General features: G+C 40.1%; 5 protein-coding genes across 9 annotated transcripts; 4 read left to right on the forward strand and 1 right to left on the reverse strand.

Annotated features, from left to right (window-relative positions):
• The first annotated feature begins 450 nt into the window (after positions 1–450).
• Positions 451–4,156, forward strand: LOC124411167 (FAD-dependent oxidoreductase domain-containing protein 1). The gene is made up of 7 exons (XM_046890114.1): positions 451–1,038; positions 1,212–1,493; positions 1,671–2,177; positions 2,516–2,661; positions 2,718–2,804; positions 2,874–3,027; positions 3,882–4,156. The coding sequence occupies exons 1-7, from the start codon at positions 940–942 to the stop codon at positions 4,134–4,136; spliced, it is 1,530 nt and encodes a 509-aa protein (XP_046746070.1). The 5' UTR covers positions 451–939; the 3' UTR covers positions 4,137–4,156.
• Positions 4,157–5,142: 986 nt separating this feature from the next.
• LOC124411623 (transcription elongation factor S-II) lies at positions 5,143–7,036 on the forward strand. Of its 2 annotated transcripts, none has more exons than XM_046890856.1 (4): positions 5,143–5,308; positions 5,740–5,917; positions 6,067–6,428; positions 6,612–7,036. In XM_046890856.1, the coding sequence occupies exons 1-4, from the start codon at positions 5,240–5,242 to the stop codon at positions 6,945–6,947; spliced, it is 945 nt and encodes a 314-aa protein (XP_046746812.1). In that variant the 5' UTR covers positions 5,143–5,239; the 3' UTR covers positions 6,948–7,036. The 2 variants fall into 2 exon arrangements, with proteins under 2 accessions (XP_046746812.1, XP_046746814.1); XM_046890858.1 differs by having other exon boundaries at positions 5,188–5,319.
• Positions 7,037–8,914: 1,878 nt separating this feature from the next.
• Positions 8,915–12,205, forward strand: LOC124411622 (probable tRNA (guanine(26)-N(2))-dimethyltransferase). Its single transcript, XM_046890855.1, has 10 exons — positions 8,915–9,183; positions 9,625–9,777; positions 10,048–10,135; positions 10,202–10,389; positions 10,503–10,725; positions 10,816–11,109; positions 11,198–11,365; positions 11,448–11,606; positions 11,674–11,864; positions 11,946–12,205. Exons 1-10 carry the CDS (start codon positions 9,008–9,010, stop codon positions 12,130–12,132), a joined length of 1,827 nt encoding a protein of 608 aa, XP_046746811.1. The 5' UTR covers positions 8,915–9,007; the 3' UTR covers positions 12,133–12,205.
• A 292-nt stretch (positions 12,206–12,497) lies between these two features.
• Positions 12,498–16,500, forward strand: LOC124411619 (intraflagellar transport protein 81 homolog). 4 transcript variants are annotated; one of them, XM_046890850.1, is made up of 12 exons: positions 12,498–12,682; positions 12,761–12,906; positions 13,129–13,240; positions 13,679–13,795; positions 13,875–14,087; positions 14,159–14,437; positions 14,642–14,956; positions 15,043–15,196; positions 15,565–15,713; positions 15,833–15,913; positions 16,012–16,175; positions 16,238–16,500. In XM_046890850.1, the coding sequence occupies exons 1-12, from the start codon at positions 12,578–12,580 to the stop codon at positions 16,332–16,334; spliced, it is 1,932 nt and encodes a 643-aa protein (XP_046746806.1). In that variant the 5' UTR covers positions 12,498–12,577; the 3' UTR covers positions 16,335–16,500. The 4 variants fall into 4 exon arrangements, with proteins under 4 accessions (XP_046746806.1, XP_046746807.1, XP_046746808.1 ...); XM_046890851.1 differs by lacking the exon at positions 15,833–15,913; XM_046890853.1 differs by lacking the exon at positions 12,498–12,682 and having other exon boundaries at positions 12,788–12,906; positions 13,071–13,240.
• Positions 16,324–17,695, reverse strand: LOC124411624. Its single transcript, XM_046890859.1, has 5 exons — positions 17,464–17,695; positions 17,123–17,325; positions 16,943–17,033; positions 16,588–16,816; positions 16,324–16,493 (listed from the first exon to the last, which is right to left on the reverse strand). The coding sequence occupies exons 2-5, from the start codon at positions 17,289–17,291 to the stop codon at positions 16,401–16,403; spliced, it is 582 nt and encodes a 193-aa protein (XP_046746815.1). The 5' UTR covers positions 17,292–17,325; positions 17,464–17,695; the 3' UTR covers positions 16,324–16,400.
• Between the last annotated feature and the right edge of the window lie 927 nt (positions 17,696–18,622).

Consider the following 18,622-nt stretch of genomic DNA (forward strand, 5'->3'; position numbering starts at 1 on the left):
CTACAGGTAAGACAGCTGCCATGCGTTTAGTGTTATCGTTAGTCGTACGTTCGTATCATGCTTTCAACTGATATATATTTTAGAGAACATAAAGGGTACTATTGACAAGTATGGAGTATCAATATTGTCGATAATTAATAGTATTGTATTTACATAATCATAATTAAATTTCTCGTACGAAATTTTAGATTCTAGTACGTTTTGTGCCTTTGTGGCTCTATCTAGTACGACGAAGAATTTTAGTCTGGTAGCACGGCGGTCGGTAGTTGTCACACGAACGAGCAGATGGCGTTGACAGCGGTTTTTTTTTTAAATTGTTATCTCAGTCACTGTTATTTTGTTGGAGCTCAGCGATCAGCTGATCTCCGGAGTGAATCGAGTTCGTAACCACCCGAACGGATTCACTGATATTGTACAATCGGTGACCAGATCCAGTTGTTATGAGTTAAACTTGCAAAAGAAAAAAAAAAGAAGAAGGGGAAGAGTTTTCGATTTTCAAATATATACCTTGTAGTTGTCGCCTGAAGCCGGCAATTCGGCATTCACAATCGGTTGCACTCAGTCGCACGTGGTGACCATTGATTACGCCACACCGGCTACAAGGTGACGAGGTTGAACGCGACAGTGACCCAACTATCTTATTCCCTTCACTGATAAAAATACACATTATGAAATGTCGGCCTGGTAGATAATTAGTGACCCGTGTTTATCTTGCACGCAGTAATAACAAGAGTAGAAACGCTGCGAAAAGATTTTTACACAGCGCCAATGTAGCAGCTCGAGGAGCATCTGAGATACGCATGCACATTCATATGAATATTCGAAAGTGAATGTGTGCATACATAAATTACTACTAGCTGGTATGTACGTACCAGCCAAGATTCAGTTCCATACACCGGCATATTTAATGGTACAACTATTGTAACCACTTTCTTCAACATGCTACGCCATATGATTATATGTAGAGCGAGCATTCGCATCAATCCACTCTGCTGCGCACGTATCTACCCGCAGACGTCCAATTTTCATTCCACCAAGGTGAATACATAGGCCAAGTTTATCATAATCTCAGTAACAGTTGGTTATTCTTCAAACATCATACCTGACTGATTATACAAAATGCTACTCAACCATTTGCTTGCAGTTAAAGACTATGCGTAGCTGTTACCTAATTGTTTCTTTTTCATTAATTTCTTTTCCTCAATTTTTAGCAACTCAAGCATGACGATAACAAACATGACGCAGAAAACCCAATTTCCCGCACCCTGGGAGCGCTCAAATACGATTTTAGCCAGCTCAAAAAACGCTTCACCATGACAAAGGAAGAGCGTGAGCTTGAGAATAACACAGAAGGAGATATTCCGTATAATTTTCCAAAACACTGCGATGTCATCATCATTGGTGGAGGTGCGATGGGCAGCTCTATTGCTTACTGGCTGAAAAAACGCGCTCGTCATGGCCTTCGTGTTGTTGTAGTTGAAAAAGATCCCACAGTAAGTGCATAAAAATTGAATTGCAAAGATAATACATACACAGATACTTTCCATTTCGAATAATATTGTCCCACACAAATTGGATGTATAAATGTATGTGTATAGACTTACACATATCTATATCGAGGGGTGCTGAATCTCTGAACACGTTTGAAAAGTAATAAAATCTCATTGCAGTACCAGAAATGTTCCTCCGTTTTATCCGCTGGCGGTCTTCGCCAGCAATTCTCTTTGGAAGAAAATATTGAAATGTCGCTGTACGGGGCAGAGTTCATACGTAACATGGGTGAATACTTGAGCATTGAAGGGGAGCCGCAGGTAGATCCACAGTTTCATCCGTACGGATACTTGTTCTTGGCATCAGAAGCAGGCGCCGATACGCTCAAGAGAAATTCCGAACTGCAAAATTCTTTGGGGGCACGAAACTTGCTTTTGACTCCTGAGAAACTGACGCAAAATTTTCCTTGGATCAACACTGATGGTATAGAGCTTGGCTGCTTTGGTCTGCAGAATGAAGGCTGGTTCGATCCGTGGACACTTCTTAGTGGGCTGAAAAACAAAGCCGTACACCTCGGGGCTGAATACATCGCAGCGGAAGCTGTAGAATTTGAATTCAAGCAAAAACCTAACATAGAAGTATCCGGTGTTCCTGCAGGCCAGTATGTCGGACTAGACAAGCTCAAAGTAAATAAAACTTTATGTCAATTCTCGTTTTCTTTCGTTATAGGATTACTTTGCTTATCGCTCTGTCTGATCGAATTTGTTGGTGATTTACCCGCAAATATTTCCCACAAAAGAGGGGCAAATTGAAAAAGATAATGCGTAAATAGATTTGGAGAATAGTCTTATGTCGTCTCGTTTATCTGCGGTAAAAAAAGACCGTCACCAAATCGCGCATCATTAATCGTTGCGGTAAAAACAAAATAATCCAAGGACGTATTTACCTACGCGATTTGAAACAAACCTTTTATAAAAGTCTAGGCTCTGATCTTTGTTACGATAGGCGTTTTACTGATTTTTAGGTGAGAACTTGCTCTGGGGTAGAGAGGAGCATCGAATTTGCAATAACTATCATAGCTGCCGGGGCTCACAGCAACGATATAGCGAAAATGGCAAAGATCGGGACGGGGCCTGGAATGTTGAGTGTGCCATTGCCGGTTGAGCCCAGGTAAGCCAGATATAAAAATTTACAACTTCCGTTGTTAATTGGTGTGTATTCGCCAGGAAGAGATATGTCTATTGCTTTCACTCCCCTGACGGCCCCGGGCTGAACACACCTCTGACGATAGATCCTACAGGAACGTACTTTAGGTGAGCTGACATGGCTTATGCAACTTATCTTCTTGCTTTAATCTATTTCACACAAACACGTTAAAACAGGAGGGAAGGTTTGGCGGGCAACTATATTTGCGGACGGTCTCCGGAACTGGTAGATGAACCAGCGGTCGACAACCTCGAAGTAGACTATGAATACTTCGATCAAAAAATCTGGCCTATATTAGCGAAGAGAGTCAAGGCATTCGAGAACTTGAAGGTAAACTCCAACTCTGATATTGTCATATCTGAATACTACATTAATTTACAAAAATTCAAAGTTCTCTGAAAATTCCAAAATTATTAGTGTCTTTAAAATTTTCATGTGGGTTGAAAAACCAGGGATTGTCGTATATCTAATGGTATAGAGACGTGTGCGCCAGGCGAATTTAGTAGCAAAAGGGTGTATAATTGTTTGTTTCGCGGCATTCGCTATATAAGCACTCAATACATTAAAAGCCCATTTTTATTTACTACATTTATAGATGGTACAAGGTCGTATCTGCCATTTCTGTGTTTTTTTCATGGCGCGAAAATTTTCGAAACGTAATTTTGGGATTTCGTCGATTTCGGGAAGAATGTTTAGAAATTTTATTTTCGCAGAAAATAATATCGAAGGTAACGGTATAAAGACGTATGTGGACGCAAGCGACCTTACACCATTAGTGAACGTGATTTTTTTTTCATAAAATTTATTGGTGTTTTTCAGTTTCATAATTTTTGAATGTATCTTCATGTTTTTCGCGTTATTACAAAGGGGGAACAAATACGCCTTTTTACATTTACGCGTGGTAAAAGATCGTATAATGGGACATACGTCCCGATACCATTATACGCGCGGTGTATTTGATTCTTCCACACAAGTGAAAAACGTATTTGCACAACAAGTTTCTTTAAATGCATTGTAGCAATAAACCTTGCGTATATAATAATATCTAATGGAGGAAAAGATTTTACGATTGTTCGAGTTTACTGGAAAATTCAAATTGCATTAATTAATTCCCGAAGGTGCATGAAAATTTTATTCCCAGTGTTAGTTAGAGCTGGTTCTTTAATAATCCATTGTTATTGCAGGTACAAAGTTCGTGGGCAGGTTTTTACGAGTACAACAAATTTGACGAAAACGGAATCATTGGTATGCATCCGTACTACCACAATTTATACCTGGCAACCGGATTCAGTGGCCATGGCATTCAACACGCGCCAGCTGTGGGTCGAGCTATATCAGAGCTCATTATAGATGGTCGATTTGAAACGATAGACTTAACAAGGCTAGGTTTTGATAGATTAATTACGTTGGAACCGATGCTAGAAGCGAATATCGTCTAAGGGGCTATCTCTAGATAGAAGAAAACAAAGGATCCGCTTTTCAAGTTTTATTCATTTTATTGATACAGATTGATAACACGTTCAGAGGGTCTGTCAAACATTAATATTTTATCCAGTTTTACGTCAGTGGAGATGGGTATGTATGTACTGCCCTTGATACAAAAAAACGGAAAAACAACTTGGGACTAATAGGTCGTCTAACGTACCAAATCTGAGTTTGCTTCAGGTGCCCCATTTGAATAAATAAAGTATCCTTTGTACATAAAACATAGTCTTGGACTTGAATATTTGTACCCAGTATCCTCCGTATCAAGTTCTCAAAACCAGATCGCGCGGTGTACATACACAGCGCATGTGCAATGACCAGTTTTGTCTCCTAGAGGATACACTCCAGGGGCTTTAGGTATTGCATGTGTCCGAACTTGTTACTATGATTCAAACAAGTTTAGTCTTTGTGATACTTTTGCTACAGATTTCAGGCATCATTGTGTACATACCTATATACGTCAACGGAATAATTTGAAGACTGTTGGGCAAATTTTAGTGACCAGAACTCTGTGAATGAGTGGGCCTGGGGCCGTAAAAACCTGTGTTGGCGATCCGGTAGCTTCTTTATCGGCGGAGACATTCACGTGAATCCATTTAAGGTAACTAGAGAAACAGTCTTCGGTCAAAGATTGAGGCAGTGACTACAGACCTATATCTAGACCTGTATAGAGTCCCTCAATGATGTTGGTGTCTTTGATAACTTAATAAATCAAGTACTTCGCTTTCCGAACGAATTTCTTATACGAGATATACTTAGGTTTCGCTGGCACCACGTAGTGGCAAGAAGCAGAGGGAAGCTATGTCGTAAACACTGTGTACGAATATGAGGGTCGTCTGACTGCTCTATACAACGTTCTTACACCATGGTCGTCATTTTCTATCGTGTAAGAAATTTTCTATGTCTATGGTTCTCCCACCGCCGTCAAGTACCGATAGCATCCTACTACTCCGTTGGTACGACCCCGGGTACATTTTGATTGCTTCGCAGTTCGCGTGTATTTAATGCGATCCGCAACGTCGTAAAGAGGACTCCGATCACACATCAAAAATTCAACATGAGTGCCGAAGAGGAAGTACTGAGGATCCAGAAAAAACTGAATAAAATGTCGAGCGGCGACGGGACGGTGAGTCTGCAGTGAGTAAATTTGCAATCGCGGCTTCCCCAATTCTGCCGGCTTAATCTGTGCCTCTTAAGTTTGTGCTGTCCGCTCGCCTTCGACGCGGCAGCAGATTATTTACTTTGGAACGTATCAGTAATCGACATTTACATTGCCTCAAAACCTCTGGGGATAACGATCGCGGCTATCATAGACCTTAATATTTTGTATCGTGAAAGGTTACCAGCATCATCTCTGCAAGCTACACTGCCGCTAACGCGTTCATGTTTAGCGTAGCCCTGAAGTTGATCCGACATAACCTCAAAATGTTACTGTGTTGATACAGTGTTGTTGACTTATGGATTTGTGATTCTTTTTGCCCGACATGTTTCTGAATGAAATATCCTAATGAGGTTAATCAAATTTTTGTTTATTCTGATCAAAATTACTGGTAACAGGGCCAAGAACAAGCCTTGGAATTGTTGAAGGTTCTGCAAAAGCTACCAGTAAATTTGGAACTCCTGACAAAAACGAGGATTGGAATGACTGTAAATGCGCTGAGGAAATCAAGCAAAGACGACGAAGTTATATCACTTTCAAAGACGCTCATAAAAAATTGGAAGAAATTCTTATCTGGTAAGCGAGTTGTCTATGCTTCGGAGAGTTTATTTCGCTCACATTATATATAAACCCTTGAATTTTCACAAAAAAGAAGCTTAAAATTCTAGTCTAAATATCAGAGTCTCGATAATAAAAGGCCTTGATCTTTTCCGTCTCCGGTCTAGGTCCTAACAAAGATAGCAAGGATTCAAGTTCTTCGAGTGGATCAAAAAAAAAAGATGAGAAATTGGATAAGATTAAGGAAGAAGGGGATCAAAAGAAGGAAAAAGATGGAGTTATTGACGGGGGCGATTCTAAATCCAAGGAAGATAAGACAAGTAAAGATTTGTCAAGGAAACAGTCTTCTTTTCCAGCTGCCACCACCACAGATGCGGTCAGATTAAAATGCCGAGAACTGTTGGCTGCTGCACTGAGAGTTGACGGAGGAGCCATCGAAGGTTGCGCCAGTCCAGAAGAACTCGCCGAGGAGCTGGAGGAAGCAATTTATGCCGAGTTCAGAAATACGGACAACAGATACAAGAACAGAGTAGAGTTTTTGAAATATGTGTAAAGCTATCCTAATGTCTTAGAGTGAACATATATTTTTCTTTCTTTCAAATATCCTAGCCAAGTTATGGTTCAGGAAACGAATCACTCCAACGAATCTTTACACATCTATTGTTAAGAGCAGGTCTGGAGATTGTTTCCTGTAAATGTTTTGAATTTGCAGGTGCGCAGTCGAGTTGCAAACTTAAGAGATGCGAAAAATCCAACCTTGAGGACAAATTTTCTTGTCGGAGCGATTCCTCCTAGCCGTCTGGCTGTAATGACTGCTGAGGAAATGGCAAGTGATGAGATTAAACAGTTGCGGGAGCAGTTCAAGAAAGAAGCCATTAATGATGCACAACTGGCAACTGTTCAGGGAACAAAGACAAGCCTATTAAAATGTGGAAAGTGCAAGAAGCGCAATTGCACATATAATCAGGTTCAGACACGATCCGCCGACGAACCTATGACAACATTTGTCTTGTGCAACGAATGTGGGAACCGTTGGAAGTTCTGCTAAAGCTTCCTACCACAACGTCCCAGCTCTGTCTCTTTGCATTATTTAACCCACTATAAACTGAAGTTCATCGTAGCGCTAATATGAATGGTGAATAACAAACATCGGCAAATGAATTATCGGGCCATACTATTACCGCGCATTCAAGTAAAGGATATCGTTTTCTTTGCTTAATGTGTTAGGCTAGCTATGAACGATTATCGATTAATGTATGCATCTTATTTCTATCTACATAGGATTCATAAACATGCCGATGTTTAGAGCAGATGTGACCTGTATATCGGTCTATCGGGCTTGAGAAAATGACATTATCATTTTTTTTTTTTTTTTGAGTGGAGGAAAAAAATTGGATTATCTCTTGGAACCTCGACTATGTCAGTAATCCTTCTTTACAGAAGAAAACATCATGATAGTGTACAAATATTGGTGCGCATAGGTAGTGCGCAAAGAGTATCTCCTTTTTTTTTTAAATTTCTCTGGAAAGTTTGATTGGAAACAGCTGATAGATTTGTAAATAAGTGGCAGAACGCTGACTGATTTTTCATAATTATCGCAACCGATACGATCGAGTGCATGTGAGAATTACGTCAACAATAATAAGTTTCAAATGACGATCGTTTTATTGAAAAGGTGAATTAGAGTAATTAGTTATACATATATTACCTGTGCGGATTGGATGTAATGGTATTTAATAGAGTAAAAAATCGTTAACTACTCGTCATCATGTTTGAATAAACAATCTGTAAGTCAGCTGCATACAATGGTATAAATCATTTTCTACCTATGGGCGTGATTTCCGAACACCGTTATATGTTATGTGAGTATATTTCTTCGCAAACTTGGTAACATAAATAATAAACTTATACCGCAGGATCTTATCTATGATTAATTCACTTTACCCATAAATATCCAAATGCATATTTATTAGTAACTTCCGTCTGCCAAATACTATCAATACTGTAAGACTACATTATCTATACATATAACAGAATTCACTTCTTCATAATAACATTTCCACATGCTTTAAAAATCAGAAAACATTTAGTCTATGTGCTTGGGATCACACAAGGATCACACCTACATATCACAGATATTCGTCTGGATCTGGGGACCTTGTTCCCTTCAAAATTCGATTCATCGGGACCAAGTATTTCGTGATTGTATTTATATCTTGCAGCACCGCTAAAATAGTATCATAATTTCATCGTATAGTTAATCTGGAATTATAATTTTTCAGATGTCAAACGTACAAATGCAGCGACTTCTTAGATTTTTGTCTACCTCATTATGTATAGCGATCGTCGAAGGAGCAGATAATCTCTGAAGCATTCTTTTTCACAACCAACCATAGTCAGTCGCATCACACTGTCGCTTAAGAGGCTCAGTCCAGCTATCGTATCGCCGCAAAACTGAAAAAATTAAAAACTAAGTCTGAAACAGTAAGCATAATGTCTGAAATAGTACTTCAACGTTTATCTCATGAATATTAGTTTGCTTGAACAGAGGCAAAGATAGGTGTGCTCCGTGTGCCGCATCGTGCAAATGTGTAAGACGAATACCCAATGATTTTGCTTCTTTTTAAAGCATCCGCATCTTCTATGCCGGTGTGTTTGTTTTGAGTAGATACAATCATCTCTTTCAGACAACTAGTCGATATGCCTGAACACATGTCAATGGAAACTCTACACAGCGTTTAGTGACAAGTCGTACCCTGACGCTGTCGACATGAGGCATTATCTTCCCATCACCTGCCAGATCCAATACGTGAACGTGTCCTAGGAGAGAGGTGTCGGTTGGAAACGCCGTCTTTTGGATTCTCTGCACGACAGCCGAGTTCCCTTGGTTCCATGTCGATTTCTCAGTCTCCCTATAATTTTGTATTGCCTGTCGGATAACAAAAATTGAACTTAAAATTTCAATGGGATAAGTTCGGACTCAGGGTAAAGGAGAGAAAAAAACTAATCCAAAGTGGTCTCACGTTATCCCAGTGCGAGGATTCGTATCTGAGCCTCTTAAGGTAGGGTTCAATTTCTTCCAACAGAGACTCTTCTTCTTCGGGGGTAATGAAATCTGGAAAAACACGCATCGTGGCAGACAGCTCTGACACCCAGTCACTCGACAAAGTTTTCGCGGATCTCCGAGACCCCGAGGTTATGAGGTTAGAGCCGAGACTCTTCGTCCAAAGGGTCTTGAGCCACGCCGAAAGTAAAGAACGGGACAACATTCCTCTACTAACAAAGTAAGTAGGTTCTATGATAGAACAATATGCGATTGTTAAAAATAAACAGAAAAAGTAAGTTCTACAGTGTCACAATACATCTACGTACGTATCTACAATTACGAAGGTAAATAAAGCGTGATATCAGTGACAGTTTTTCGTTCAGCTGCGCGGCGACTTGTGTCGTTAAACAGACCGCGAATTAGGTTAGGTTAAAATTGAAAACTAATATTCACTCGGTGTCGTTTTGTCTGTTCATGGAGATTGAAAATCGGGGACTTCCGCGTGTTTGTAATTTCTTCCTTTTATTCTTACCCCTTTTTCATTGATCCTCACTATTGCACCGCCTGGCAACTCGCTTATCTTTGACCAACGTGCGTAGCGCCTGAGTATATTCTGTGTGAAACACGTAGCTCGGCGATATCATGTGCTCGATGTAAACAGTCTTCCACCATTTTTCAGCTCCTCTTCTGCGAAAATAATTATGGACACCCAGACAACGGAGACGCGGTGTGCTGAGGAGTCCGTCGTCGTCAGGGAAGGAATGGCCGAGATATTGGCGAATGAAAAAAAAGTCTTCTACAACCCGGTTCAAGAGTTCAATAGAGACCTCAGGTAACCCCTCGTCGCTATCGCTAAAGGCAGTGCTTTCTTTCCTTCCTGCGCATTACGTAGCATTAGAAGGGTCAAGTCGACTTGTAAAGTACAAGGTTTCTCAGTTTTTTTCTGTCGCTGACACTGATTCCTGCTGATTTACCTACAATTTGTTTGAGCATCAAGTTGGCCCTCGTGTCACTTCATATATTGTATGACCGATGCATCGCTTGAATGAATGTTGAGGGTTTCTTTTGTCCGTGCCCCAGTGACAACTCATTCTTCTTTCAGTGTCGCCGTATTGTCAATTTTCGCCAAAGAAAGACACGAGGCTTGTCAAAAAATTGAACCCAGCAAGAAGGCTGCTCGAAAATCCTCGGTGAGATGGGATTAGCATTTTGATTTGATTCCTCTACTTTTGTGCGTTTAATTATCTCATCTACAGGAAGGCATCACGATCTTGGAAGCTCTGTCTGCTACAGGGCTACGCAGTATCAGATATGCCAAGGAGGTTCCATTCGTTCAGCAAATTACTGCCAACGACATTTCCGCCCCTGCTGTAGAGAGCATAAAGAAAAACATACTCCATAACGGTGTGGGGGACCTTGTAACGACCAGTCACGAAGATGCTACGTACGGGATTAATTGTTATTTCTCCTATTAAAAAACACTATCTTGACGTTGTATCAATTCTTCCCAGAAAAGTGTAATCGTAAACGCTACAATCTTTGAATTCTCTTTCACAGTATGGTCATGTATCGGCACAGGAGCGATCGGTTCGATGCTGTAGATATAGACCCTTACGGTTCACCATCAGTTTTTCTAGATGGTGCTGTACAATGCATTTCCGAGGGTGGCTTACTTTTGGTTACAGCAACAGATATGGCGGTTCTCGCTGGGAACTCACCAGAAACATGTCATGTTAAATATGGCGCTATTTCCTTGAAGTCAAAAGCCTGCCACGAAATGGTGAGAGTTACTAACGTCTTGTGACGTTGTTGAATTGCTGCGGAATACACGAATGTGGCCCTGACCTGGTAAAGAAAGTAAATTTTTCAGGCCCTAAGGATACTTTTGCAGCATATTTCATCTCACGCAGGACGTTACGGCCGATACATACAGCCATTGATATCGATTAGTGTGGATTTCTATATCAGGGTATTTGTGAGGGTCTACACAGGGCAAATTGTTTGCAAGAGTGTAGCGAGTAAATTAGGAATGATTTATCAATGTGTCGGGTGCGAGAGTATGACTACACAACCGCTCAGCATTATAAAACCTGACAACAAGTTCGGTCTACCAGCAGGACCGCCGGTCGACAAACTTTGCCAGTATTGTGGACACAAACACCATGTAAGCAAGTAAAAATTCGTATAAGAGTGTTGTAGCGATATAACGATAATTTGTTAAAGAATGTGAAGCAGTAACGTTACTCTTACAGATCGGCGGGCCGATTTGGCTTGGGCCTTTACATGATCGCCAGTTTGTTTCGCAACTACTGTCCAAAGTGGATACCGTAGGATTTGGGACTAGAAAAAGGCTTCATGGTGTCTTAAATGTGATTTACGAAGAATTGGACGTACCGCTCTACTACTTACTCGATCGTTTAGTAAGAGGACACATAGCATTTGAGTATATTGTTGTGCAGAATCCCAAGAGTTTTAATCGATCGTTTATTATCTCTTTTTCAGATGTCTATAGTAAAGTGCGAGGTACCCCCCATGGTGACATTTAGTTCTGCGCTGATAAACGCTGGCTATAAAGTGTCAATTTCACATGCACATAAAACATCCGTTAAAACCGATGCCCCAAACGATGTGATATGGGACATAGTTCGAGCATGGGAAAAGGTGCATAGTTAATGAGTTGTTAGCTGGATGTATTATTATATTTCAGCATATTTTATTTGTGTTCTAGTTGCATCCAGCCAAAAAGGAAAGGTTCGAATCAGATAGCGCTGCGCTGGCTATTCTTAACACCTCGTCTTCGCACGAAATATCTTTTCAACCGCATCCCCTTGCCAACCCAGCATCGAGGCAAAAGAAATTAGCTAGGTTTCAAAAGAACCCAACCGCATACTGGGGCCCTGGTACAAAGTCGACAATGATGTATGTAATTTTCAATTACTCGACACTGTCTCGACCCAAAATTGATCCAGGCATTGACAAGATATATGTATGCGCTTTCAGGGTGCAGACAAAAGATTCGATATTGAAAAAGAAGAAGAACCAAAATAAACATTTCAAGAAACGACACTCCGCTTTCTCTGACGAATCTGGCATCGCGGAATCTTTTGATTCACCAGAAAAACTCGGTGCAATTTCAGAAGACGATCAAATAAAACCGACACCTCAGAAACAGTTGAAAAGAGACTGATCAGTTTTACGAATCTGTACATACGTGGCAATATAACTCTGAAAGGACATTAAAGTTTATAACGAAGAACAAATGATTTCAATTTATTGACAACACTGCCTCTTTTCTAGTTGAAAACTAGTCGTTAAATAATCTTCGATCAATGTCATCTGGTTTGAACCACGACTGCGAATATAGCCTGTGTTCTGCGAACTAATAGCAAAGTCAAAGTGTCCAAGTTGGCTCATTTGTACTTTCAGATTACTTTTCAGATACAACATCACAGCTGGAAACACCTGCCTAGCAACTGTCGCCTTGGCAACGAAATGGCACAACTGAGAAAATATTGATTCACATTAATTACATATACAGTTGTTTCTCAATCTTCCTAGGCTGGTGTGACGTTGTGTTCATTGTGAACTTGTTAGTCATATAATACTAGGCTTATTCCCATTTTTATTCAAGAATGAGCGATGATATAAAATTCATCATAACAGAGCTCAACAAAGTTTTGGATCGAAACTACAATTTGATCACCTTTGACGCATTGCGCTCTGAGGATCTATTACAAGTGAGTTTATGTTATTAATAAGCAGGCACAATTTGAATAATAAAAGTAAACAATGTCTGACCCTAACAATTTTCATAGGTTCTCAGTGATGTTTTGGCTGAAATACAACAAGACGGTCCCCCGCACGATGTTAGAATCGAAACCCCGGAGCAAAACTCTGTACGCATCTTTTCCGCCTTGAGAGTCTTAAAGTATCAACCTCAAGGTGACCCAGCGTTATTCAGGTATATGCGATATTGATGGTGATTGAGGATGAATGTAGAGAGGGGCTTTTCTCTATCAATGTTTGTTGCTACTTTGCTAACGCCCTGTCCCCTTTTTTTTGCCTCCCAAGGGCTGTCTACCCCTTCAGGCTAATTGTAAATGAAATGATTCATTACTGTCTTAGACGCCGCTAGCCTGTGAGAATACATAACAAACAGTTGCATATTTGCGAATATCCTCAGGCACGGACTGGTGAAGGGAGAGTCCTCAACAATACATGCAGTCCTAAAATGGCTTCTGTCCAATATGGATATCTCACGACAAAGAGCATATCTGGCCCGCTTTTTGGTGAAGGTAATGTTACATAAAAATATTCGATCATATAAGAATAATAGTTTTCCGCAATATGGCTTTACACAGTATATATAATTTACATTTGGATAACCAGTATACATACAATGCAGAATTTCATATAGTTACACCATTTAATGGTATATCGAGAAAGAGTTGACTCCTCTTATGCAATCGGAAAATTATACTAGCTTACTTACTACTTACTAAACCTGTGACTATCAAATGGAATCAAAAAAATTATCACACATTTTCCTTTTTTTTTTTTTTAAAACACATCTCAAAGGTCTGCTACGAAATCAAAGTTTTTTAATCCATATGCGAAAGTGGTAAAAATATCACTAGATTTCTTAGACAAGTTGAAATTCATTCAAGTAAATATTAGGCTGCTAGACGAATGGTAATGAAATGTTATATTTGGCCGATTCCGAAATTACGCAGGTAGAAGTGCCCACAGAGTATTCGGGTGATCCTGAATTGACGGGACTGTATGATCAGTACGCGAGATTGGTCGATGAATTCAAAGCGATTCACAAAGAACGAGAAGTTGGAAAAAAGGTAGAATATTTTAACAACATTCAACGAGACGTTATCGTTTTGTCCCTATTAGAGTGATGAATAACATCCTTTTCTTCAGGGTGGGGAGGCTGCAGCAGAACTGAAGAATGATCTGGAAGCTATGCAAAAGGAGCGAGAAGTGATTCTGGGAAGAGTGGAAAAAATGAAACTAAGGGCTGAGAGTGCACCCCAATTGCTTGAAGCTGCTCGGAAACTTCGTGTTGAAAGAGACAGAGAGCGTGAGCTGGCGTTGCAAAAACTCCAACAACAAGAATCTACAGCTATGTTGCAGGTGAAATGACGCAAACATTGCTTCTTACAATGCCTATAATTTGGTTTATTCTTGAACCATCCCCCACCCAGGTATCACTGCAACGGACAGAGCGCGAGCTGCACAACCTAAAGGAATCTGGAGCAAGTCTTACTCCCCAAAAATTGATTCAACGTTTGTCGGAAGAAGTTACCGTGCAAACAGCCATATCCAGAGATCGACTGCCTGTAGAGTTAGCAGTAAAAAAGTCTCACGTCGATGCGTTAAGGTTCGTCTCTCGCTCGGTGCACTTGGGACCGGATGATATTATTGCGTTGCGGAATAAACTGGATGTAGCTGCTCGAGAAGTACAAACTCTAGCTGAAAACAAGGTGATTAAAACATATTGATCAGAGTCAGCATTATACATGTTGAATTTAATGAAGGTTTTCATTACCTGTGTGCACAAGATACAGCAACAAGTGAATTGGTGATTTGTTAAATCAAAGTTCGCTTACTTGGTATTTGATTTTATACCACATTTTTATGGTTGTTTGAAATATAATACTGCACTTGGTGCATTACGACTACTGCAGGCTACTGGAGGTACAGACAAAGTGGCACCATTCAGGCAGCAGGCAGCAGCGGTTGCTGGAATGAAACGAACTGTACTGGACAAACTGAAGAGATCTGAAGAGACTCTTGAGGAAATGAATGCTCGGTTAGCAGAGCGACGAGAGGAGGCCAGACAGCTCGCTGAAGAGCCAGCGCCAAGAGGCGACGAACTGAAGCGGTACGTCACGCACCTCAGGGCCAGGAGCACGTTATACAAGCAACACAGAGCGGAACTTGCTGGCCTTCGAGCAGAGGGAGGAGTCCTGAATCGCACCCTGCGTATATTGGAGGCGCAAGTAAGTAATCGTTCCTTTTTCATTTAAGCTCATTTTCATCCAGGTTGGTGATACTGGCTTCTGTGACATCACTCTTTACAACTTAGCTCAGCCGTGTCAGGGTCAGTATCAGCCCTGTGCAAATGGGACTTGCAAAAACTCTACCGGATGGATTTACGGCAGAAAACGTAGTCTCAGCCAATGTAGAACTGGCACGGAATATCTCTGCATTCAGAGCTCAGCTAGTATCGCTGCTAAACGGTAATTATTATTAAATTGTTACATTTCTACAGGGTGACGACAATTTTGCTCAATGAAAGTTCCTTTAAACTTTTCCTGAGAAAAAATTCAGAATTTTCTATAATGTTGAACAGCTTTTATAAGCAAAAGCACCAGAAATTGTCCACTCTCAATACATCAATTTGGATTAAAAACACACAAATAATTAGAAATTGAACAATACTAGTATATCATAATTCTATAATTTTCTGAAAGATGGAATTTCCTAACTATTCTCGGTTTTCCCGGTCTTTCGCCACCCTATTCTTTTGTAAGATTCACTGTGAGGCATCTATGCATATACAGGAAGTAAGCTGAAAACTTGCAACATTGGTAATTTTTTATTACAGAACTGAGACCGCTAAGACAGAAGGCACAGGAAGTAGACGAGCAACACGAACGAGCAAAAATTAGCCATAGCTCTGTAGAAACGAGCTTGGAGAGTTCTACAGTCGCATTATCATCTGAATTGAATTCTCTCCGAGATAACAATGATAAGGCAGGTTTGATAATGCATACACTACACGTGCATCAGAGAATAAGATACTCTCTACATCCCTAGCATGGGTATCCATACTACTTTGGTATTCCAAAGTAAATTCATCCCTTTATGTGCAGGAGATGGAAGAAGTCAAGCAGTTGCGTATCAACATATCGAAACTAAAAATTGCAAAAGACAAAATTCAGCAGGAAATGCGGGTGTGTAATATGTTGATTTGCTTTGGTCCATTCGCACTTCCGTATCAAACAAATATAATCATACGTCAATCGCTTCTGAATCGATGCATCATTTACAGCGTTACGCGAGTCCTAGCAGCGGATCAACACTAAGGGATGAGCTGAATGAAGCAATTCAAGCAGAGGAAAAGAAGCTAAATTTCTTCAAGAATGAAGAAAAATCGCTCAAGGATCAATTGGCTAATAGCGAGACGCAGATACGTTTGTGGGGCAACCTGATATTGTAAGTATATACTTGAAATATCGTGCAGGATGACGTGCTTATGACAACTGCGATTCTTTTAGGATTTACGAGTGCAAATGGCAGTCCGCCGAGGACAGCAAACGCCGAGATGGGGTTGTCGTACGTGGACAAGGAGCAGAGACCTTGATTTTACAGTAATGCAACCATTTGGTAATGCTATAGTTTTATTACAAAAGAAAAAATAATTTTAAGTACATCCAAACGTTAGAAATGATTTTTTAACAACAACCAAGTCAACAGTCCCAACCCGCCGAGTGTACCAAAGTAAAAAGTGGTACTCCTTGAGGTGCCTCTGTCCTGCAAAGAAAATATTCTTCAGTTAGTTATACACTTAAGGACGGTAAGACTTATACGTTGCTGGTAGAGTTGAATAAGTAGCGCAGTTCCACACCTCTAGAAACGATTTGAGTTCTTGCAGAGCTGATCGAGTTTCTCGGATCTCAGAAATAGTCGCTGTAATTGCCAACTCCAAAGCTTGGCTACTGCGCAGATTACCATTTATTTCGATGAAAGAATCCATTTTTTCCTTGTTAACACGCAATCTGATATATGTAACAAATGCGTTGATGAGTGACAAATGTTTACCATTATTTTCCAGAGATTCCAGTAGTTGATCTAATCTGGAAAAATTGAAAATTATGTCTGTACCAAAATTGTTCCAACGCCATGTGTTATACATATTCATTCCTATACATACATATTTCATATGAATACCGACTTTATATACTTGTAAGTCATATACCTACTTTTGCTGCGGTGTTAACACCGTTAGACCAGTACGCCTCGATATTGCAGACAACTGTTTGAGCATACGATCGGCAAGTTCATGGTCTGCACCTGTGAAAGAAGTTTAAGCATCACATAAGCTGTGATTCATATAAATGAAACACTAGCACCGTATTAAAAAGGGTAGAGATATCCAGTACCAAGTAGTACAAGGTCATCGTGCGTCAAATCAGCCAACATTTCAGTCGATATATTCATCTCCCTGAATTGTGGTACAAGTTTCTTCGCTCCCATTCCACACAACAGGACCGCAGTCTGGTTAGTAAATCCCAGAACGTCCTCATACCCCTTAAGGCCTGTTAATTCCATTTCTCGGTTGTTTCTTCCTTAAATCCAACGAAAACTGTTGAACGTTCATATTTCGAATTAGCTTGATCAGATTCACAGGTTTCAATTCCATATATCTTGTGCTTGTTCTGATTATTATGCATACGTTGTTGATGTATGTAACTGCAAATACTGACAATAGTTGATTGCTAACCTTATTCTCTAAGGTTTATTAACCTCTGGTTCCATACTCATTAGCCTCTGGTAGAAGATGACCGGAAAATGTACTGTTTGTCTATTTCAATGGAATATCAATTGTAGCAATTTATATCCACGTATGATACACAAAACCAGAAGAGCCCCGACTTTGGCTTTCTAGGAATTCGGTCTTCGCTGCGCGGCCGTATTTACAAACAACCATTGCCGTGGTATGTAACATGCAAAAAGGTCTAAATATCACTGATCTGAACACCACGGTGCAACATACTAAGTATTGGCGGCAACTGTCGGCCAATAAAATTCGGACGACTTGACGCACGCGCATAAGGTGCGTGCGCACTTTCCTCACGGACACACGGTATATGGACGGTCAGCTTCCGAAGCATAGACTGTTATTTGTTGCCGTAAGTAATGTCTTGGTAATTTATTGCATGAGACTTGATAATTTAATCTGGGAAAAAATTATTTAAATATGAGTGGGAATCTTCAGTCAACGAATTAAGTCAACTATTATGTGCAGGGCGTTGATAAGTTAAGTTTTTAACGGAGTCAGGAAAATTTGTACGCAGATTCCAATATATACTGTGTTACAGTAGAGTGGGAAAAGTGCTACATACTACTAGAATCGCATTCTGATATTTTATAATCGTTTATGCACCCTACAAAGAAAAGACAGATTTGCAAACGGTTATAGCTGGCATAGCTGTATGTACTGATTTACGGTGAATTTCTTTTCTGTCGGCTACGATCGTGAGCTAATTGGTAAACTTCGAATTGCTAGAACAGCAGGATGAAACAAAACAATACGGCATTCTTGAACCTTATTCACAAATTAATGTAATTGTTTCCACTAATTGTAACTAAACAAATCTTAATCGCTAAAAATACCATGAAACGCTGAAGAGGATAGGAATTGTGGAACAAATTATCGATAACAATAACAAGTCTTTAATTATTTCTTGCTCTTATTTCATTGTCAGTATGTAATTCTAGAAAATATAGCTGCATGTTTGAAAAATGTTTTACAGTCACACTTCATAGAAATCTGGAAACAACCGTCTGAAAATAATTGTAATACATGTCAACTGCTCTGATGAACTTTTTCAAAAGCAAATAACAAAATTTACACGATTCGATCCTTCAAAGTGGTGCAA

Source organism: Diprion similis, chromosome 10, assembly GCF_021155765.1.
Source record: "Diprion similis isolate iyDipSimi1 chromosome 10, iyDipSimi1.1, whole genome shotgun sequence".
Classification (NCBI taxonomy): Eukaryota; Metazoa; Arthropoda; class Insecta; order Hymenoptera; family Diprionidae; genus Diprion; species Diprion similis.